Source organism: Chiloscyllium plagiosum, unplaced genomic scaffold, assembly GCF_037043375.1.
Source record: "Chiloscyllium plagiosum isolate Xiang-an unplaced genomic scaffold, Cpla_swu_hap1 HiC_scaffold_22, whole genome shotgun sequence".
NCBI lineage: Eukaryota > Metazoa > Chordata > Chondrichthyes > Orectolobiformes > Hemiscylliidae > Chiloscyllium > Chiloscyllium plagiosum.
In genome coordinates, this window is record NW_028270160.1 from 31,234,213 (window position 1) to 31,258,428 (window position 24,216).

A 24,216-nucleotide genomic window follows, 5' to 3' on the forward strand; every position below is an offset into this window, starting at 1 on the left:
CTGACCATTGAGTCTGCTCCACTTTCCTGACTTTGCCTTAATGTCCTTACTGATTAAATATCTATTTTGGCCTTCAATATACTTAACGACCCAGCCTCTGCAGTCCTATGTGGTAAAGAATTCCATATATATATTATCCGGAGAAGAAGAAATTTGTCCTCATCACTGTCTTAAATAGGCGACCTGATGCTCTGAAGTGACACCGTAGTCTTAGTCTCCTCTACAAAGGGAAACAATCTTTCTACATCTTTTCTTTCAAGACCCCTAAGAATATGGTAGGTTTCAATAAGGCAGATTCTCATTCTCTCAAATTCCAAGGAGAGCAACCCAACCTACTCAACATAATCTTATAACACAGTCTCTCCATACCTAGAGTTAACCTACTGAACCTTCTCTTGACTGCTTCCTCCTTTGATAGGGGGACAAAACTGTTCATACTATTCCAGCTGTGGTCTAACTGGTGCCTTACATAGTTTTAGCATTATTTCCCTATTTTTTACATTCCATTCCCCTTGATATAAAGGCCAATATTCCATTTAGCTTCCCTGTTACCTGAACTTATGTGGGAGCTTTTTTGTGATTTATACACATAGGCTCTCTAATTCCCATCCTGTAGCTTTCTGCAGTCTCTCTCCAATTAAGCAATATTCAGCTCCTCCTTCTTCCTGCCAAAGTGTATTACATCACATTTTTCCACATTATATTCCCTCTGCCAAGTTTTGTAACTAAGTAGTGTAGAAACTATGACTGGGCTACAATGATCCACAATATCTATAATTATCTAATACTGTTAATAATTATTTCTATTATGAAGAAACAACCACAATTAAAAACTTAATAAACCTTTTAATATGCATAACTTGTAAAAACACCGAATGTTATGGCATAATTTGTAATTAGATTCAATTATAATGTATCAATGTACGATGTTTCTGGAAATTTTGAGTGTGTCACGATGGTTAACAGCTGCTATTTTGAAAAGGTGGACAAAATTAAGCATGCATAAAATGGGTATTGGAAAAACTGAAATCATATTATTTCCTTAATTTGAAGAATCAAATTGCTTTTCTTAAAAAATCTATTTGAATAAGATGGAATGGTGAAGTCAATTGAGTAGAAGTCAATTGAGATATGTCTCTTGATTAAACTTATAAATATAAGCCACAAGTATTAACTTAGCCTGGAGCAGTGTTTTGTACAGGAATAAGACAGTGCTATTTTCTGGGTCTGTAAGAAGCAAAAATGGCCTTTAGTAGAGTGATATGCTCTTCTTGTTGGATATGGGAGTTTAGGGAGAGTTTAGATGTTAGTGAGGATTATATCTGCAACAAATGCCATTGGTTGCGAATCCTATCAGATTGAATGTATCTGTTGGAGAGACAGTTAGAGGTAAAGAAGAATTTACAAGAGCAAGGGGATGTGATGGATGGCAGTTATAGCAAGGGAGAAAATTTGCAGATACAGTCACATAGATGGGTTAACTCCATGAAAGGGAAGAGAGGTAGGCAGGTACTGAAGGAGTCTTCTGTCAAGTAAGGGCAGACAACATCCGAGGAGCAAGAAAATCAACATTTTGGGCAAAAGCCCTTCATCAGGAATCCTAGCACCACTCTAATCTTGACTCTAATCTCCAGCATCTGCATTACCCACCTTCGCCCAGGAGTCTTCTGTGGCTATCCCCATTTCAAACAAGTATGCTGTTTTGGAAAATGTAGGGGCAATGGATTCGCAGGGGAACGTAGCACAAACAACCAAGTTTCTGGTATTGAGACTGGCTCTAATGCAATGAGGGGTACGTCAGGTTCCAAGAGTACAATTGTGTTAGGGGACTCTCTAGTCTGAGGCACAGACATACGTTTCTGTGGTCAGCAGCGAAAAATCAGAATGGTGTGTTGCCTCCCTGGTGCCAGAATCAAGGATGGTCTCAGAGAGGGTGCAGAATGTTCTCAAGGGGGAGAGGGACCAGCAGGAGGTTGTTGTACACATTGGAGTCAATGATATAGGAAAGGAAAAGGATGAGATATTCAAAGGGACAATACAGAGAGTTAGGCAGGAATTTAAATAGGAGGTCTTTGAGAGTAGTAATATCTGGATTAGTCCCGGTGCTGTGAGCTAGTCAAGGTAGGAAGAGGATGATACAGCAGATGAATACATGGCTGAGGAGCTGGTGTATGGGAGAAGGATTCACATTTTTGGATCATTGGAATCTCTTCTGGGGTAGAAGTGACCTGTACAAAAAGGACGGATTGCACCTGAAGTGGAAGGGGACTAATATACTAGCAGGAAGATTTGCTAGAGCTGCTCAAGAGGATTTAAACTATTAAGGTGGTGCTGGTGGTGGTGGCAGGGGACCCAGGGAGATAGTGAGAAAGAGATCAATTTGAGACTGGTACAGTTGAGAAAAAAAAGCAAGTTCAACAGTCATGGCAGGCAGGGACAAAGCAGAGAGCAAGGTAAGACTGATAAATTAAACTGCGTTTATTTCAATGATGGGGGCCTAACAGGGAAGACAGGCGAACTCAGGGCATAGTTAGGAACATGGGACTGGGATATCATAGCAATTTCAGAAACGTGGTTCAAGGATGGACAGGACTGGCAGTTTAATGTTTCAGGATACAAATGCTACAGGAATGATAGAAGGGGAGGAGGTGTGGCGTTTTTGATAAGGGATAGCATTACAGTTGTACCGAGGGAGGATATTCCCAGAAATACATCTAGGGAAGTTATTTGGGTTGAACTGAGATATAAGAAAGGGATGATTACCTTATTGGGATCGTATTATAGATACCCTAATAGTCAGAGGAAATTGAGAAACAAATTTGGAAGGAGATCTCAGATATCTGTAAGAATAATAGGGTGGCTATGGCCGGGGATTTTAACTTTCCAAACATAGGCTGGGCCTGCCATAGTGTTAAGGGTTTAGATGGAGAGACATTTGTTCATTGTGTACAGGAAAATTTTCTGATTCAATATGTGGATGCACCTACTAGAGAAAGTGCAAAACTTGACCTACCCTTGGGAAATAAGGCAGGGAAGGTGATTGAGGTTCAGTGGGGGAGCTGTTTGGGGCCAACGACCATAATTCTATTAGTTTTAAAATAGTGATGGAAAAGGATAGACCAGATATAAAAGTTGTATTTCTAAATTGGAGGAAGGCTAATTTTGATGGTATTATTCAAGAACTTTGACAGTGAGTTTCCTGAAAGGGAAAGTGATTGCAAGGGACAGGATAGCTGATGGGCAAGGTAGGTGACAAATCAGTGAAAGTGTAGCTGGGGACAAGTTTCCAAGTGGGTTAAGGATCGATACACTGATAGGGTCAGGGGCAAGACAGTGAACAGGTGGCAGGCAAAGCAGCAAGCAAAAGGTCAGAGGAAAATGAGACTCTGAACTTCATGCTCAGTCAAGTTGGTGGTGCGGTCTCACAAGCCCCTGTGTATGACTGTAAGGGGAGAAACAATATGAGGGGGAAACAGTGTGAAGAATAAAGTGTGTGCGAGGGTCAGAGTTTGGGGCTGAAAGTGTGCAGGGGAGGGAAAGGGGGGGGTGAGAGTATGTGAGAGAGGGAGGAACATGAGAGTATGCAAAGGAAGGGTAAGTGTGTATGAGAGGAAGGGAGGGGTGTGGGAATGCATCTGTGTATGCTGTGGGAGGGGTTGTGGGGAGGTGAAGAGGAGAGCTTGTGGGCTGAGAAAGTGTGTGTGTGAGAGAAACAGAGGATGCAACAGCCTATCCACAAAAGCAGGGTGAGGGAAAAGGAAACCCCAGGCTGAATGGCAACTCATTTCTGATGCTCACTTTCATTCCACTGACGTCAGCCGAGAGTTTATGCCACCAAAGAGGAACACACGATCAATGTTAATTAATCCCAACTGGGCCTGGCCACGATCCCCATTCCTTTTCCTGGTGATCAGGACTTGAGGAGATAGAATGTGACACTGGAAAAAGCACAGCAGATCAGGCAGCATCTGAGGAGGAGGAGAATCGACATTTCAGGCAGGATCCTTTATTTGGAATGACCTAGTCTATTTCTCTATTGCTCTGCTTCTAAACTGAGTTGCCAAAAAAGCTTCAATTAGCTAGCTCTGCAGCTTGTCATATAATGATAACTTTTATGAATTACTCATTGATTTGAATTGTGAACTTATTGATTTAGATTTTTAAAACAAAAAAATCATTGTTACTGTTTTGTTAAACTTATTCTTGCTGAAATTTGCCCCTGCACCAACATCCACCCTACGAACTTCCAAATTCTCTCACCCTGCCTCAGAACAGAAAAGCTGAAATGATGTCCCCCATGTAGAAGCATTGGACAATCCTGTTATCGACAACTTAGACCAAATCTCTTACGTACTCAGAATTACATTTTGTTCTTCGCTAATGTAAACATTATTAGTTGGTCATAGTACATAGAATGAAGTTCAGTGCTAAGAGATAATATGGCACATGAGATTCAGTAATGTGAATGCACAGCTCAATGCTGGGGTATACTGGATATGACTGAAAAGTCAGAAAAAATTGTTCACTTGCAGGATACATCAATCAACTGAGATTAGATTAGATTATTTACAGTGTGGAAACAGGCCCTTCGGCCCAACAAATCCACACCGACCTAGACCCATTCCCTTACATTTACCACTGCACCTAACACTAGGGACAATTTAGCATAGCTATATTCACCTAACCTGCAAATGTTTGGACTGTGGGAGGAAACCAGGGCAAATGCACGCAGACACGGGGAGACTGTGCAAACTCCACACAGTCAGTCGCCTGAGGCGGGAATTGAACCCAGGTCTCTGGCACTGTGAGGCAGCAGTGCTAACCACTGTGCCACAAACTGAGGCTTGTGTTCATCTCCTTGCCTGGATATCAAGGCACAAAATGACAGTCTACTCCTCTTCCTTGCTTTCTTCCAGCCTGCTTGTAATCCTAATCTAAAAAACAAAGAACTGCGGATGATGGAAATCTGAAACGAAAGCATAAATTGCCTGAGAAACTCAGCAGGTCTGGCAGTATCTGTGGAAAGAAAGCAGAGTAAACATTTTGGGTCCAATGATAAGCTACAATCAGCTCTGAAGCAGGGCCACTGTACCTGGAACTTGCCAAACCTGCTGAGTTTCTCCAGCAATTTCTATTTTTCTTTCTGCTTGCCGCCCTTTGGGCCTCCTCATCATCTTGTTACATGTTCCCATTTCTTTAAAGAGCAAGACTGTGGAATTCAAGCATCCAGTGAAGCTGTTAAAGATTGTTTACAAGCAGCAATTTGCCAATGTTGTCCAAGCCACACAATCATTGCTTAAGCAGCCTTGCATAGGTTGCACCATAACTCGGTGGTTGATCCAGTCTTAAAGCATTGCACTTTGCTGCTGTGAGGGGTTATTAACTGGGGTCAAAACAAATGCTGAAAAGGGTATTTCCTGCCGCCTAACAGCCATCATTCATTATCTCACAAAATACAAGCAACACAGTCATTGTGGAGTATGCATAATGAAAGTGACATGGGGGCTCCCCGGATAACAAGCAGGATCACATTTCTGTGGTCTGAAGCCACCTGCACATTTATGGATTGGTATTTCTTCCTGTTTATGTATGCATTTGGGTTGATGTGTTGGCCATATGGGTTCCATCCATAATACCTTGGGCTCTTGGGAAGTCTGCCAGGCATTTCAGTTTCTGTGGCCTTTCCAGTGGTGTCTCATTTCTGCAGCAAAGTATTTTCCCTGTCTGTTACTTGCTTTTTACACAAAGCCTTTTTTGACAGACACCCCGATGGTGACTTGTTGTACAGAAGCCTAATGTCACGAAGATCTTCATAATTTTAGAATGTATTTTTTGAAACTGCTGTAAGTTGGTTCATAAAATATAGTCCAGCTCAATTGCTTCTGCAATGGTGAACATAACAAAGTTACGTTTCTTCTGACAGATCAGTAATGACATGATAGGAGTGAAACAATCTGCAATAATTAACCAACACTTTTGAATATCCTAATAAAACATTGGGTGCATTGATGTATCAACATTTATTTTTGTTGAAGACTTTACTAGATTACCTTGTTAACAATCCACACTTACTTGGAACTTATAGGTCAGCTGGGTGAAATGCATTTCCAGCTTCACTTAATGTAACATTGCTATTGATTTTCTCCTAAATAATTAAAGACATTTTCCTAACTTTCTAACTGAATGCACACTTTTTAAAATCCAATGGTAAATATTATTTTGGTAAAGTCTTGAAAACCTTGTACAGAATTTCAGAAGTAGAATGGTTGAGATTTCTATGAATGATTATTCATTTACTGGTCTATAAAGATATCACTCAACCTTATGATTTGAAAAATCTTGAATTTGATCATATAATTATTAAATATATCAAGAGACATTATACAAATAGTGATAGTAGTCCATCAATTGAAAGCTAAGCAAAAACACATGGGTGGTAATATATTCAAGGAGATTTCAGTTACATCTGCACAACTGTAAGTGGTCCCTCACTGCTGCCTGTTAAGGGATTTGACCAGAGTATATTTAAGCTGATCAGTTTAGCCAATATCAGTTTATTTCAATAAATGACCCAACAATGCAACTTTTTACACTCCAATTTCATCTAATCCCTTTGTAGTCAATAGTCAGACCCTTGAACACAGCTATCCTTTTTCCTGATCATTCATTCACATATGCAAATATACAAAAATTATGGTTTTCTTTTAAAGGTGACTTATAATCAAATTTTATGCTTCCTTATATCTGGACGCTCGGGTCCTAAATTACCTAGGATCGTGTTACAACCAAGGTTGGAGTAGTGCACCAATTCCTTTTTAGTTCCACACTTCCACTGGTCTTAACAAATGTTTAGATTAGATTACTTACAGTGTGGAACCAAGCTCTTTGGCCCAACCAGTCCACACTGATCCGCCGAAGCGCAACCCACCCAGACCCATTCCTCTACATTTACCCCTTCACCTAACACTACGGGCAATTTAGCATGGCCAATTCACCTAACCTGCACATTTTTGGTGCTGTGGGAGGAAGTCGGAGCACCCGGAGGAAACCCACACAGACATGAGGAGAATGTGCAAACTCCACACAGTCAGTCACCTGAGGTGGGAATTGAACCCGGGTCTGTGAGACAGCAGTGCTAACCACTGTGCCACCCTAAAGGTTGGCCTCTCTAAGAGCATCATAGAATCCGTGCAGGTCATTCAGTCCATCAAGGAGAAAGTGAGGGCTGCAGATGCTGGAGATCAGAGCTGAAAATGTGTTGCTGGAAAAGCGCAGCAGGTCAGGCAGCATCCAAGGAACAGGAGAATCGACATTCCGGGAAGGCTTATGCCCGAAATGCCGATTCTCCTGTTCCTTGGATGCTGCCTGACCTGCTGCGCTTTTCCAGCAACACATTTTCAATTCAGTCCATCATGTCTATACTGATCCTCCAAACAGCATCACACCTGACCAACCTCCCCCACCCTTATCTCTGTAACCCTGCACTTCCCATGGCCAATCCACCAAACCTACACATCCCTGGACACCATGAGTAATTTAGCATGGCCAATTCACCTGATCTGCACATCTCTGGACTGTGGGAGGAAACCAGAGCATTTGGAGGAAACCCACACAGACACAGGGAGAATATGCAAACTCCACATAGACAGTCACCCGAGGCTGGATTCGAACCCAGGGCCCTGGCGCTGTGAGGCAGCAATGCTTATTGCTGAGCCACTGTGCCACCCAGTTTTTGTAGTTTTTGACTACATCTGGTTTAACATTAAAAATAGTTCAGCCAAGTTGGTTAAGTCAAAGAATAATGAGTTTACTACAAATTAAATTTACTCAAATATGTAAAAATCGCTTTCAAAAAAGTGCAGAGATAGATGAGACATATATTCCAACATCTCAAATGTAACATGAGACAAATGCGAGTAATAAACATGCTTGAATACCCTACAGAATACATTAAACAGCAAATGTAATCAAGACATGACCCATGATTTTCGTAGTCTGAAGAAGTTATACTGGATTCGAAACGCTAACGCTGTTGCTCTCCCCACAGATGCGCCAAATCTCCAGAATTTCTCATATCTTAAATATTAACAATTATGTATTTACTGATTCCAACAATTTCTTCTGACTTCAGAGCTATCCAGCCTCTCTTGACTTTTCTGAGCCCAGCTATACCATTAATTATGTATCTACTGATCTACTGACTTCTAGAACTTCTACTTGAACTCTGACTGCACAGCTAGAGGTCCCATGCTATCTCCCTAGCAGTGTGGAATGTTAGTTATTTTCTGCATGGAGCTTGGCTCTGTCAGTCAGTCTTCTCTAACTAACTGCAGAACTACTCTTCTGAGACCTCTGAACTGTTTTGAATGACCTATTAAGAACCTTACAACAAGCTCCACCCTTGTTCCTCAGAAAAACTGAATTGAATTGAATTGAATTTATTGAATTGAATTTATTGTCACATGTACCAAGCCATAGTGAAAAGCTTTGTTTTGTGAGCAATACAGGCAGATCAGTTAAATAGCATAGATAAATAAATAATAGGTAAACAGCAGCAAAAACAAAAACATAGGTACAGGCGAATGTTAAGGGTTTGTGAGTCCAATCAGTAGTCTAACAACAGTAGGGTAGAAACTGTTTTGAAACCGCCTGATGCATGTGTTCAGGCTTCTGTACCTTCTCCTCGATGGGAGAGGTTATAGAAAAGCATTGCCTGGGTGGGATGGATCTTTGAGAATGCTGGCAGCCTTTCCTTGATAGCAGACCTCGTAGATGGATGCTATAGATGGGAGGTTGGCCTTTGTGATTGTCTGGGCCAAGTTCACCACTCGCTGTAACCATCTCCGATCTTGAATGGTACAGTTCCCATACCAGGTAGCGATACATCCAGACAGAATGCTGTCGATGGCGCACCTGTAAAAGTTAGCAAGAGTATTCATCGTCATGCCAAATTTCCTCAGCTGCCTGAGGAAGAAGAGACATTGTTGGGCCTTTGTAACCAGTGCATCCACATGAAGATTCCAAGAAAGCTTGTTGTTGATGACCACTCCCAGGAGATTGACACTCTCTAGTCGTTCCACCTCTGTGCTGTTAATGTGTAGGGGGCATGAGTAACATCCTGCTGAAAGTCAATAATGAGTTCCTTGGTTTTGCCGGCATTGAGAGCTAGGTTGTTCTCAGTGCACCATTTTTCCAGGTCTTCCACCTCCCATCTGTAATCTGTTTCGTCGCCATCTGAGATTCGACAGACTATGGTGGTGTCATCAGTGAACTTGTAAATGGCATTAGTCTGGTATTTGGCGATGCAGTCATGGGTATACAATGAGTACAGTAGGGGGCTGAGTACGCACCTCCGGGAGGGTTCCAGTGTTAAGTGTTAGTGAGGATGAAATATTGTCCTCAATCTTCACTGATTGGGGCCTGTGGGTCATGAAACTGAGAATCCTGTTGCAGAGAGTGGCACTTAGTTTGAGATCACTAAGTTTAGTAATCAATCTCGAGGGGATAATGGTGTTGAAGGCTGAACTGTAGTCAATGAGTAGGATTCTTGCGTAACTGTTCTTGGTGTTACGATGTTCTAGGGAGGAGAGAAGGGCAAGTGAAATGGCATCTGACATGGATCTCTTGGTCCGATAGGCAAATTGGAGTGGTTCAAGAGTAGTGGGGAGGCTGGAGTTGATTAATGCCATGACCAGCCTTTCAAAGCACTTCATGACCACTGAAGTTAGGGCCACTGGGCGGTAGTCATTGAGACATGCTTCTTAATCACAGTGATGATGTTGGCCCTCTTGTAACAGGCAGGGACAGTGGCCTGCTGCAGGGAGAGGTTGAAGATGTCCGAGGAGACCTCTGCCAGTTGATCTGCGCATGCTCTGGTGGACGGCCTGGTATTCCGTCTGGTCCCATCGCTTTCCTTGGATTCCTATGAAGGAAAACTGATCTGACCTCTGTGACTAATATTTTGGAACAGTCAAATGCAGCTCTTCCCTGCAACTGTCCGTCCTTGAATGCTACAATGTTCACAAATGCTGTCTCTTACAGCACAAAAATTCATACAAAAAAGAATTCATCATGTTTTTTAATATCCTTATAAATAGGGACATGCACCGTTCCCTCTCACCTATCAACTTGTTTGACTTTTTTATATGGTCATGCATCCTGCCTCTCTTCATGTATCCTCCATAAACAGACTGATAAAATTATGCTCATTTAACCTTATTCAAGTATATTTTAGAAAGAAACAAGTTAGAAATTGTAGGATGGATTTTTGAATGTGTGGTCCAGATGCTTTAATTGAAACAGGTTGAATAGCTTGGCGAACGTGCCTGTAATTTCCCAGTAAGCACACCTGATGGGTGAGCATGCATTTAGAAAATTGCACCTTTTTTGGTAGTGACATTAGGTGAAATTGCACTGTGTGGTACTTGTATTTGAACATGATGAAATCTTCTTTGTCCATAATTTTCAGAGGTTTTAACCCATTTGAAACACATCTAGTAATAGCATAAAAATACTGGACAGTTGAGCTTCACAGTACTTTCCACATTTGCATGTCATTATCAAACAACATAATTTCATTCTGATGTTTCTTTGCACAACATGTTAACCTTTCATACACATCTCTTCATTTTGAGCTGCTATTAATATTTATCTTGTACATTTAAAACCTTAAAAATGTGAATATTTATTTGTGAATGTCTAAGCTTTAAAGATAATAGAAACAACCAAAATTAATGGAGATTTTAATTTATTTTTGTTGCATAAATTCAGTTAATTTAATTAATATTGCAATCCATGATATGCAAAAAAAAATATGTACTCCATTTCTTTAGTCATTCTGCAGTTAAGGAACTGAAAACAAAGGCAGCTTTAAAAGAAATCTATGAAAATATTTTGGAATCAGAATAAAAATTAAAGTATCTATGTTGATACGTCAGATAATGACGCACAACTGAATCTGGGGCAATTTCATTAATCAGTTAATGTCCATAAGAAGATCCATTGATGTAGACCCTCCAAAAAACATAAGTATTTATGGGGGGAATCTGAGTGCATGTCTTTAAAGAGTCAGTCCTGCCTGAGGATTCTAGCAGCAGAGGGATAGCAGCAACTAAGGTCCATACAGGGTCACTCTGTTCACTGTCAGGTCATTTCACTGGATAGTTCACATTCTGCTGGAAGTTCATTATTCTGATTAGGCCAGCCAAGGCAATGCACTAGTTCATTTATTATGCGAGCAGTTAGGAAAATGAGAATGGAGATCATTGTGCACAATCCTAAAAGTTGGAAGTGCCATAAATTGGGTACATCAATCTTTACACCCAATCTGTCCACCTGTAAAATATGTTTTCACACTTTGAGATGCTAACTTGTAAAATTTATGGCAAAGTTTCTGTCCATTTGAAGCTTCAGTATGTTTAAACCAAACTTGGAGCCTGCTCTCCCTAAAATGCTGTTGTTATTGTCTCAACATACATAACACTTCACTTCGCTCAGGGCTATTGCCAATATAAGGAATATAGTGCACATTGCCTATGTTTCATCACACATATGACATAATAAATAACAGTATGTAAAGTACTTCTGCATGATTGCACAGTTGTGGCTACTGGTTTTGCCATCAGATACATTGAATGCTCATTAAAGACTAAAATTGCTGGTGCTTAAGTAGCATGCAACCTCCATGAAATGGACATTTCAGAACTCTTCAGCTGATGATGGGCTACATACTCATGTGTTCTCTGTTTCATCTGTTGATCCCAGTTCAAGCTGAATACCTAAATCCTCTGGGGTGAATATGTCTGTCCTGGTACTTGCCACACATGGAACTTAGCGAGTTTTGGAAAGATTTTTAGCTCAGGTTGAGGTTTTGGATGTAGGTTTGCTCGCTGAGCTTGGAGGTTCATTTCCAGATGTTTTGTTACCTTACTAGGTAACATCTTCAGTGGGCCTCAGGCGAAGTGATGCTGAAAATTCCTGCTTTCTATTTATGTTTGGATTTCTTGGGGTTGGTGATGTCATTTCCTGTAGTGATGTTATGTGCTGTGGTGAAGTCACTTCCTGTTCCTTTTCTGAGGGGGTGGTAGATGGGGTCTAACTCGATGTGTTTGTTGATAGAGTTCCAGTTGGAATGCCATGCTTCTAGGAGAATTCTCATGTGTGTCTTTGTTTGGCTTGTCCTAGGATGGATGTGTTGTCCCTAGACAGACACTGAAAAAGCTGACTTAGTAAGAGGATTGAATTTCAACTGCCAGGATGCAGACAAGAAAGATTTCTTAGCAGCATTAGAAACAACATTAAAATACTCACAGAAGAAACCTAACAAACCATCAGACAGGTAGGCGCAACAACATTAAGCAGAGAAAAGGAAGGAAACATATTCAAAACACAAGAAAGGAAAGCACTGAAAAGACTAAAAAAAAACATTGTTATCCTACCTGCAGACAAAGGATGCTTGACAGTTATTCTAAACCGAAGAGACTACATTGAAAAGGTAAACGCACTACTTACAGATACCAATACTTACCAACAAGTGGCGACAGACCTGACCCCACAACTAGAGAACTGAATCACAGCCCTACTCCAAAAACTTCAGAAATCTGGACAAATAAATAAGACCAACTTCCAAAAAATGAAACCAAACGGATCCAACACACCACGCTTCTACGGACTACCCAAAATTCACAAACCAGGAGCCCCCCTCAGACTCATAGTCTCGCTCCCTGGAACACCAACTTAAGATTGGCCAAGGAGCTACACCAAAGACTGAAACACTTAGTAGAAGATTCATGCCACTCCATCCACTCCACTCAAGAATTCCTGAAGACCATCAAAGACACTAAGCTAGAAGAGGATGAAATAATGGTCTCCTTTGATGTAGCAGTCCTGTTACATCAATCAACATCAACCTGGCCAAGGAAACACTGACTACACTATTAGAAGACCCAAAGACACATACACCAAACACCTCTAACTTCATCAACAAGGACACTATTATCAAGCTAGTGGACCTATGCCTTACCACACACTTCACCTTTAACAACACAACCTACAGGTTCTGGATTAGAGGTGCTGGAAAAGCACAGCAGTTCAGGCAGCATCCGAGGAACAGTAAAATCGACGTTTCGGGCAAAAGCTTTTGCCTGAAACGTCGATTTTACTGCTCCTCGGCTGCTGCCTGAACTGCTGTGCTTTTCCAGCACCTCTAACCCAGAATCTGGTTTCCAGCATCTGCAGTCATTGTTTTTACCTAACACAACCTACAGACAAACCAATGGAACACCCATGGGATCTCAGATATCAGGGTTCTTAGCAGAGGCAGTAATGCAGAGACTTGAGCAAACAGCTCTGCCAACTCTGGGTCTGCTACGTGGATGAGACCTTTGTCATCACTAAATGAAACAAGTTAGAGGAAACCTTCAAGACCATCAATAATATCTTTACAGGCATACAATTCACTAAAGAGGAGGAAAACAACAACAAATTGCCATTCCTAGATGTCACAGTAGAGCAAAGAGCCAATGGGGACTTCAAACCAACGTCTATAGAAAAACAACACATACAGACCAAGTATTGAACTACAGAAGCAATTATCCCAAGACCCACAAACGAAGCTGCATGAGAACATTATTTCAGCGAGCCAACACATACTGCAGCACAGAGGAACTACGCAGAGCAGAGGGAAATATTGAAAACGAATGGGCACCCATTGAACACAGTCCGCCGATTTCTCAGCAACAAACCCAAAAAAGCAGACAAAACACATCCAGAAACCCTAGCTACTTTCCCTTACATCAAAGACATTTTAGAAATGACTGCCAGACTACTCTGACCCCTTGATATCATGATAGCCCACAAACCCTCAACACACTAAAACAGCAGCTAATGAACTTGAAAGACCCTATACAGACAATGAGCAAAACTATCGTCACTTACAAAATACCGTGCAAGGACTGTAACAAATACTATATTGGACAAACAGGCAGAAAACTAGCCACCAGGATACATGAACACCAACTAGCCCACAAAAAGACATGACCCTCTCTCACTAGTATCCTCACATAAGATGAGGAAGGACACCACTTCGACTAGGCCAACATATCCATCCTCGGACAAGCCAAACACACGAGAATTCCTAGAAGCATGGCATTCCAACTGGAACTCTATCAACAAACACATCGAGTTAGACCCCATCTATCACCCCCTCAGAAAAGGAACAGGAAATGACTTCACCACAGCAAATAACATCACTACAGGAAATTATATCACCAACCCAAAGAAACCCAAACATATAAATAGAAAGCAGGAATTTTCAGCATTGCATCGCATGAGGCCCACTGAAGATGTTACCTAGTAAGGTAACGAAACACCTGGAAATGAACGTCCAAGCTCAGCGAGCAAACTTACATCCAACACGTGGAACTAATAACACTGAATACCTGCTTTTAGACTTCCACTGAGACCTGTGACATCTTCTTTGAGGATATATTGAATCAGACTATATTACAAAGCTGACTGAAAAGCATGTCCCTTATTACTATTATTTTGTGCCGTTGTGATGTTTTATGAAGGGAATTACGTTAAATTAGCCTCCATAAAACTGCGTGTAAGAAAGTCAGTGGAGGACAAATAATTTGAAAATAAAGGGTAACATCTCATCATTTTTTGGTTGAGTGCAAGTCATATCAAATTTGGTGGAGTGATTCTCACCAAACAGGTTTCTAACCATAACCTACCAATTTCACCAATTAATTGCCGTTTGAAACTGCATGGCAAAAATCATGTCCTGTTTTTTGCCCCATCTTACCAAATGCCATGTCGAGTTTTCCCATAAGCTAATTTTTATGATGAATTTGGTAAGGTTGCAACCCATGGGGAGTTGACCATTCACAAACTGCTTAACAAGCAATAAGAAGTGCTGAAAATGTGTTGCTGGAAAAGCGCAGCAGGTCAGGCAGCATCCAGGAAACAGGAGAATCAAATTTTCGGGCATAAGCCCTTCTTCAGGAATGAGGAAAGTTTGTCCAGCAGGCTAAGATAAAAGGTAGGGAGGAGGGACTTGGGGGAGGGGCGTCGGAAATGTGATAGGTGGAAAGAGGTCAAGGTGAGGGTGATAGGTCAGACTGGGTGGGGGCGGAGAGGTCGGGAAGAAGATTGCAGGTTAGGAAGGCGGTGCTGAATTCGATGGATTTGACTGAGACAGGGTGGGGGGAGGGGAAATGAGGAAACTGGTGAAATCCGAGTTCATCCCTTGTGGTTGGAGGGTTCCTAGGCGGAAGATGAGGCGTTCTTCCTCCAACCGTCGTTTTGTTGTGGTCTGACGACGGAGGAGTCCAAAGACCTGCATATCCTTGGTGGAGTGGGAGGGGGAATTGAAATGTTGAGCCACAGGGTGGTTGGGTTGGTTGGTCCGGGTGTCCCAGAGGTATTCTCTGAAACGCTCCGCAAGTAGCCGGCCTGTCTCCCCAGTATAGAGGAGGCCACATCGGGTGCAGAGGATGCAATAGATAATGTGTGTGGAGGTGCAGGTGAATCTGTGGCGGATATGGAAGTTTCCTTTGGGGCCTTGGAGGGAGGTGAGGGGGGAGGTGTGGGCGCAAGTCTTGCACCTCCTGCGGTTGCAGGGGAATGTGCCGGGAGTGGAGGTTGGGTTGGTGGGGGGTGGGTTGGTGGGGATCTGACGAGGGAGTCACGGAGGGAGTGGTCTTTACAGAATGCTGATGGGGGAGGGGAGGGAAATATATCCTTGGTGGTGGGGTCTGTTTGGAGGTGGCGGAAATGACGGCGGACGATGCGCTGTACATGGAGATTGGTGGGGTGGTAGGTGAGGACCAGTGGGGTTCTGTCCTGGTGGTGGTTGGAGGGGCGGGGTTCAAGGGCGGAGGAGCGGGAAGTGGAAGAGATGCGGTGGAGGGCATCGTCGACTGCGTCGGGGGGGAAATTGCGGTCCTTGAAGAAGGACCTCCACACACATTATCTATTGCATCCTCTGCACCCGATGTGGCCTCCTCTATATTGGGGAGACAGGCCGGCTACTTGCGGAGCGTTTCAGAGAACACCTCTGAGACACCCGGACCAACCAACCCAACCACCCTGTGGCTCAACATTTCAATTCCCCCTCCCACTCCAGCAAGGATATGCAGGTCTTTGGACTCCATCGTCAGACCACAACAAAACGACGGTTGGAGGAAGAATGCCTCATCTTCCGCCTAGGAACCCTCCAACCACAAGGGATGAACTCGGATTTCACCAGTTTCCTCATTTCCCCTCCCCCACCTTGTCTCAGTCAAATCCATCGAATTCAGCACCGCCTTCCTAACCTGCAATCTTCTTCCCGACCTCTCCGCCCCCACCCCAGTCTGACCTATCACCCTCACCTTGACCTCTTTCCACCTATCACATTTCTGACGCCCCTCCCCCAAGTCCCTCCTCCCTACCTTTTATCTTAGCCTGCTGGACAAACTTTCCTCATTCCTGAAGAAGGGCTTATGCCCGAAACGTCGATTCTCCTGTTCCCTGGATGCTGCCTGACCTGCTGCGCTTTTCCAGCAACACATTTTCAGCTCTGATCTCCAGCATCTGCAGACCTCACTTTCTCCTCAAGCAATAAGAAGTGTCAATTGGGAACTCATTGCACTCTGGTGAGAATCCTGTCACTCCACTTGAGCAAAATGGGGATATTTTGAGGAGATGATCTTATGTCAAGAAAGCCATGTTGTCCCATTCTACCACTCAACTTGCCACAGCCTATTTCACTCAGAGCCTGGTGAAATTTTGCCCAATGGAGTGGGCTCTTTTATTGTGAGGTCTCCAACTTTATCCTCAAGCACTGTCCTCATCCTCTTCAGCATACTGATGGTGAGCATTGGTTGGTCATGTAGAGAAAATTTTGTAAACCTGTTCCTTGCTGACGTCATTTCATCTACCATCAGTAAGACTTAGCTTGTCTATTTTAATTACATCTACAGCCTTTTAAGAGCTGCAGCTGCATACTATAACTTCCTTTATTAATGTTCATAAACTCCTCATACAGGCAATCCAGGCTACAAGTACACTAAAAAAGTTCAATTGATGTGGTCTTGGGAATGCCATGAGCTCCAACACAGTCAGCCTTGAGCTCCTGTATTGTGTGCCAGCTATGGTCCAGTGGTATTGCTCTAATTTCTAAGGCAAAAGGTTGGGGTAGAGTCTCAACAGTTGAGTATACACATCTAAGAAAACACTTCAAAGCAGTATTAAGAGAAGACTGCATTATTTCAATTACTGTCTTTTTGATAAGATGTTAAACTGAGGCCTTACTGCTTCTCAGACATGAGAGAAAGATCCCACTGCACTATATTGACAAAGGGCAGCCAAATTCTCCTTTTTGTCCTAGACAATATTTAATCACCCTTAATCACCTCCTTAATAATGGAACATACTCAAAATACTCAGCAAGCCAGGAAGCATCAGCAGAAAAAAAAAGAGGTAAGTGATTATTTTCAGATGATGACCTTTTATTTGAACTGGAAAAAAATTACAGATGCAACATATTTTAAGCAAGTATAGAGACAGGTAAAGGAAAGAACAAAATGGAATGTATGATAGAATCAAATATAGAGAAGATTAAATGGCAAAAAGGGTGATGGTGCAAGGCAAAGGAGATATATTGGGACACCAAAAGAAACAAAAGATTGGTTGAGAGCAGTTGTGTATGGGAATAGTAGGATCTCATTCATTTCCACTTTGTTCTTCGACCTCCTCCTCCACTTTGCTGTTCAGTATTTGTTTAAAATCACTAAATTTTTCAAGTTTGAAAGAGGTCAGTAACCTAAAACATTAAGTCTTTTTGTTTTTCCACAGACCCCACCTGACTGCACATTAGTTGTGGCTTAACTGAAAGCACTTTCGCCTCTGAGTCAGATGATTATCAATTCAGGGCCCCAGTTCAGGACTTCAGCACACAGTTCAAGGTTAACACTCCATTACAGTACTGAGGAAGCTACATTAAGCTGAGGTCCCATCTGCCTTCTCGAGTGGATATAAAAGATTCTATCGTGCAATTTTGAAGAAGATTTGAAGCATCTTTCCTGGTGTGTTGCCCAATATTTATTCTCACAGTTAACATCCCAAAAACAAACTACTTGCTCATTAACACATTGTTGTTTGTGGTATCTTACTGTTTGAAATTGGATATCATGTTTTCTATATTAGAACAGTAATTACACTTTCGAAGTACTTCATTGGTTGTTAAGCACTTTGGGATGTCCTGACATCATAAACAAACAATATAAATGCAAATCTTACTGTCTTTTTTAAAGGTTTGCTCAGTAGTTATTTTTTAAAAACTTTTTCTGTTTTTATTTCATATTACAAGTAACTGCAGTATTTGCATCATTGAGTGAATTCAGATAATTATTTCATTGCTGTTTGTAGTAGTTGATATATTCAAACTTTTTGCTGCCTTTTGGCATTAAACTTCAAAAACACTTCATTCATCACTACACTAAAATACTTAATTGGCCATAAAGCAACTTGTGCTGTTTTGATGTCTTTAAAAGCACAATATTAATGTTACGTTTTCCTTTTTTTTAATGCTGACACCAGAAGACTCTCCTTTAATAGTGGCACTGCATTGCTTTTGATACTCTATCAAAATATTAAAAAATAATTGTTCTGTATACGCTCAATGTCATGATATTAAAAACCTGCTGCCACTAACAGGAATGGAACAGAAGGTATTTTTTCTAACATTTTTCACAAAGTGCCTTTTGCATCAGTATCCAGGTTCCTACTGCAAATACCAAGCTGACTTCATCCATATTTAGGCCAACTGTCAATTTAAGGTAGTTTAATGGATGGCAGGAGCCCTGGCGACTACTCATGTACAGTTCTGTGCTGTTCATCTCATTAATTCTGCATCCGGACTCTATTGCATTGCTCTTGAATGCAAATCCTTCTGTTAGCAGAAGCAGAAGTGACCACCAATGCTGGGACTATCCAGCAATTCCTGCAGACTGCAAGGACATGGATTCCTGGACTATGATCGCACCAAGCATCTAATTGACTGTGACCAACTCTCTGGACTGAGACTGGACCTTACCCATGACTGAGTATTTCAGTGGTCACCATCTGACTGACCATAGTCCCCTTTACTAGACTCAGGACTATTTCCCTTAAATTTTCAAATATGGCCATTTTCTTGAATGACATACAATGTGTTTGCCATAGAAACTGCTGGCACAAGACATTCATGTAGCTGTGTGCTGTACACCATCAAGTCTGTCCCCTTGGCTGGCAAGCATATTAAGTTGTCTGGCTTTGTGTCTGCATTAAAAGGCAAGGCAAGGCAGAGATGCTGTGACCCTGTAAGCCTTGAGTGAAGTGGTCAAGTCCAAAAAGGCAAGGTAGAGACACTGTGGGCATTCAAAAAAGTGCAAAGTGAGTGAGTGCTAAGAAAGATGCTAACAGCCACTAAGTGCACTCTGCTATGTTTCTATGTTCTATTTGGCATATGGACGAGAATGGAATAATGTAGGTTAGATGGGCTTCAGATTGGTTTCATAGGTCGGCCCAACATTGAGGGTTGAATGGCCTGTACTACGTTGTAATGTTCTATGTTCTATGCTCTGCCACATCAAATAGATGCCTGTCTTTGTGTGCAAATGTATGGCAATGTTAGGTGTCAATGAGTTCCAAATTACTGTGCTGAAGTGCTGAACTGTATTATAAGTTGGTCTGGAATGAACCATAATGTATTGAGATTGCTGCTTTGTCTCTGTTAACCTCCATGGATGAAGGGCACAGGTGGCCCTCACTGCCAATGCAGTGTGCCCTGAGATGTTGTGACTGCTGGCCAACATGGAAAATCAGAGAAGATGTTGGTAAGCTGTAGTTGCCAGGCTATCATTATGACTTCATTTAGGAATTGGTATCATCTAGTTTCTCACCAGTTTCTGGTCGAATAGCACCCTGCATATCACAGGGCAAGATTCACCATTAATGAGACGTTAACACATGCAAATAGAATCCTTGCCAATCATTCGGACTTTCTTCTCCTCAATGCAAGAATCTTATTATTTCATTCTCACCATACACTCCCACCTTTCCCAAATCGCTGCTTCGTTCAGATGCTGGGAAGATTCTGCCCATTGTTTTGTGAAAATTATCCACGAATAAAATGAAACTCACAAAAAAACGTTCAATTTAAATCTAAAAAGAATGATGGCGAAGTCTATACATTTCAATGGATATTTTGAGTTCAAAACAATGTCACAAAAAGAAAAAAGTCTTTCATTATAATTGGGTTAAAAAATTTCATCCAAATTTTATGTCTGAAACAGTTATTTCACTGCTTCTGCTCCTCAACGTGATCTTGAACTTTGAAGTGAAGGGCAATGTGGACAATACATATGCAAGGGAGTTAGTTAACTAACATTTTAATTGTCAAGGTTTGCATTGCAACTCGCTATTGCATACCACAAATCTGGACCTATTTTAAACTTATTCCAGACCTGTGTTTAGGGAGAGACAATATCTCCTTAAATCAGGTTCACTGCACAAATGCTTCTAATTCACCACTAATTTGCACCAAATTAGACATTTCATATGGAGAGGAAAATCTTAAGTCCGAGATCCAGGCGACAGTTTCGGGAGGTCATCTGGCAGAGTGATAATATTCCTACCTCTGCTCCCAAAGCTCTGGGTTTAAGTTTCTACCAGGGCTTGCCATATAGGACAGCATTCATGACATGGTTGTATTGTGAATAATCAAACAAGGAACTATTTCCCCATTCCCCCAGAAAAAAGTGTGTGATGATACACTTTAAAAAAAAAGACAATCTATTGTAGAAAATAAATGTCACACTGACATTTTCTTGAATTACAATGACTGTAAGGTGCTCCTTTTGTACAGGTTATATAGGTTGTACAGAATTTATTTTGCAAATTTAACACTGATTTAACAGGCTTGGAAATTCTTGTTGCATAACTGCGTGGCTGAATGGAAACACTTCTAACGTTCGGCACTAATGAATGCAAAATCACCTACAAAGGCAAAAAAAGACAACTGAAACTTTATGAAAATTCATGAGTTAAAGGAATTAAATATCAGTGCTATTTGAAATGAGGATTACATTCAGCAGTTAGAAAAAGTGTGCAGCAAGCTCACTCAGAGCTTGTAATGCTTCATTTGATTGGAAGGCTATTCTGATAGATGCCATATTACTTGGAAGGAATTACACTGCATTTTCATGTAATTCAATGAATCAATTAATTGCTTCACTTTAGCGCAAACAAACCAGAAATTCTAACTGCACGGCTGTTAAACAGGGAACAGGCTGCATAGTACTTTTAGATCCAACATTTACATGTAATTATCTTCTTATATAATTAACTGCACTCAGTTAATAAGCATCTTGCAAATGACAGCCTTGCTTTATAAATTAATGCTCAATAGCTCAGAACACTGAGTGAATAATTGCCATTCAGTATATCTCTATTAATGGCAGTGATCTAAAATCATGAGTATTGAGAGGGGAAACAATAAGAGTGTTTGGAAACGCTGCTGTACAATTGTATGCTTAAATCAAATAAAATGAATGAAGGGAATTTATCCCTTACCATATGTTACTTTGATAAAAGGTTATTTAGAAACCAAATACAAAAACATTATTAAGCCAGTAATCTATCTCAGGCAATCCTTAACAAAAGCACCTGCTTATTCTGAAGCAATTTCTGTTTATAAAATAATTCTCATCTTTTGAAGATAGTACAACTAAGCACATTTCTTAAATTTAAAAATGAATGGCAACTCACCTCAAAAACTAAGATCAAAATATAAAACAAATCTATCGTATGGCTTTATTCCTTTTCTGAATGCTTTTGTCATAAAGTCAGAAGGTTTTATTTCATCATGCAGATTGTTGCTATGGAGATGACACATATTTGAGTAACATCTGAACAGTTATAATAGTTGTCCTGAATCATCTATCCTTATTATATACTGATCAAGATGAAATAATTCAAACAAACTTTTATAGTAACAGTTTGTCAATGAGCTGCCAATTAGATTTGTTGATTGGTGACACAGCATTTAATGAGAAAGCTCTAGATCTTCAAGTAGTAGAATACTAAGTAATGTACTTTATATCTGTGGTTTTCCAACCTTGGCAAAAAAATCATAGGACAGAATTTTCCCAGCCTGTGAGTGGTACTGGTAATGGTAATGGTATGAAATGAGAGAAAATATACCAAGATTGAAAAAGATCTGAATCTTGACATTGATTAAAACTTGCAATTTTCCTCTTAAAGATTTCAACACTGAGTTCTGAATATTGCTAACTCGGGGAATTAGTCCATCTCCAAGTATTTGCATCTCATTATTAGCAAACCTCCTAATTTCTATGCAGCTTGCAATTTTCCCCTCCTCTTGAGAAACTAGACAGTGATAATTTCTGACTTGAATGTCAAAGCAGTTATCAGACAGATGTAGCTTGCTACTTGCTTCTCCAGGCCTCCGTTATAATGTTCCTTCACTAACACACCCTTGAATGCGCCAAGGACAATGTCCTCCCTCCATCCTTTATCTACCTTAGCAATGGTAAGCTGCCAGCTTCATAGCATTATCATGGCTGATCTTGGACCAAATCAGAATCCACTTACAGGACTTCACTTTGGAGCTCAGAGACTCCTTTAACTTGCATGTTGCTGCATAGTCACCTTGTGCACAGCAACACACATGCATCAAATGGAAACTTAATTTCTTAACAATTGCTCACTTTGTATTTACTTTGATCTCAGGAATGTGTCACATTTTAGGTAAGTGGCAGGATGGGTTAGTAGTTGTAGAAGATGAGGTGGGTGAGAGTCCTTCAACGGAAACGCTGCTTGAAATAGTGAGATTGGCAGTCCATGATCCTTGGTGAGGTTTGGGTGCATTGGTTAGAATTAGAGTTAGTATGAGGTAGCAGAGAGAAAAAGAGGGTGGCTTTTAGCCTTGCAGAGAGCAGATGATCCTTGATCTTTATCCTGCACTGCTGTGCATTCTGTCTAATCCTGGAGGCTGACCTGGGCTGCCATTTGGGTTTAGTGTCTCTGATAGTCCACCAGGTAAAGGATGGCCTACCCCTCTACCACCTTGTCTGTGAAGACACCTGTCCTTATCTGGAAAGCAGGTTGCCAGCTTCCCTTTGAGATGTGTGTTTCTGAGGAGGTTACTGTGCAAAGTAAATCTTGGCTTGTGGCATCTGAAGTGGTGTTGAGCTGGGCTTTATATGGGGTTTTATATGTATCTGGACTGTCCCAGCAATGGCAGGAATTTTGTATCTGCCACATGATTGCAGGAGAAGGTTGTCTACAGTGAAACTGCACAAAATTATTTAGTATTGCTTTTTTCATGCAGCCTACACTGTCTCTCTCAGATGGCTGAATTTCACCAGCACTTTGGCAACAGGTTGGGCAGTGGCAAAGTTGAGAAAATGGAACAGAGATGTGTTGGGGCTATCTCGATGTCTTCCACTGTCTTGCCATTTTGGTATAAGGAACTTGAGCCACTTAAACAAACTATAGGCATTTGGTTTCAATAGACATGGCAAGGTAGCTCAGAGAAATTTGGTGGCCTTTCAACTGGGTCTGCCCCAGTTCTTCACAATCCCACTTCTGCCTTCTCCTTGCAGCTGCAGGCTCATCAATGGCTACCATTAATGTTGCACAGCTGAGGCTGCGGAACTGCTAGCTTTCTGATCTGTTCTTGGAGGTGGGCTAACATCTTTAATAAGGATGGCACCACTTATAATAACTTGTTAATTGAAAGCCACTGGAAGTATGCTCCCTTGAGACCAACTGCTCATTTAAGTGGGGTTGCATACAAGACTTCACTGTTGTGATAAAATTCCAGCCATAATAGCCAAACACCAATGGAAACATGCAATTTGAGAGCTGAACATTTTCATGAAGAATAAATTAGGTTAGGCATCTTGCAAAAAAAAGCCTAAAAAAAAATCAGCAGAAGTTTTCAGGTGTATGCTGATGATAGTTCAGTATCCACTTTACCAGTTGTTTTTGTGACTTCTTTAATGCCTCTAAATTGATGTTGAGTATTGACAAGAAAAAAATTTCTCCAATTAAATATTGAGAAGATTGAAGCCATTCTTTTCAGTTACCATCATAAACTCTGACCCCTAGCTAGTGATGCACTCATCATTCCCTCTGACAGTTCACAACTTTATTTTGTATTTA

The 24,216-nt window shown here is 41.2% G+C and overlaps 1 protein-coding gene across 2 annotated transcripts in view; it reads right to left on the minus strand.

Annotated features, from left to right (window-relative positions):
* The window catches only part of LOC122561162 (uncharacterized), a 249,582-nt gene that overhangs the window by 106,125 nt on the left and 119,241 nt on the right, over positions 1 to 24,216 (minus strand). The window contains exon 7 of one of the 2 annotated variants that reach the window (XM_087998928.1): positions 8,456 to 12,210. The exons of the other annotated variant lie outside the window; for it this stretch is intronic. Within the exon in view, the coding sequence (XP_087855054.1) occupies positions 12,154 to 12,210 (57 nt within the window). The 3' untranslated portion in view covers positions 8,456 to 12,153. Of the gene's footprint in view, positions 1 to 8,455; positions 12,211 to 24,216 lie in introns of those variants that run through there. 2 annotated transcript variants of the gene reach the window in all.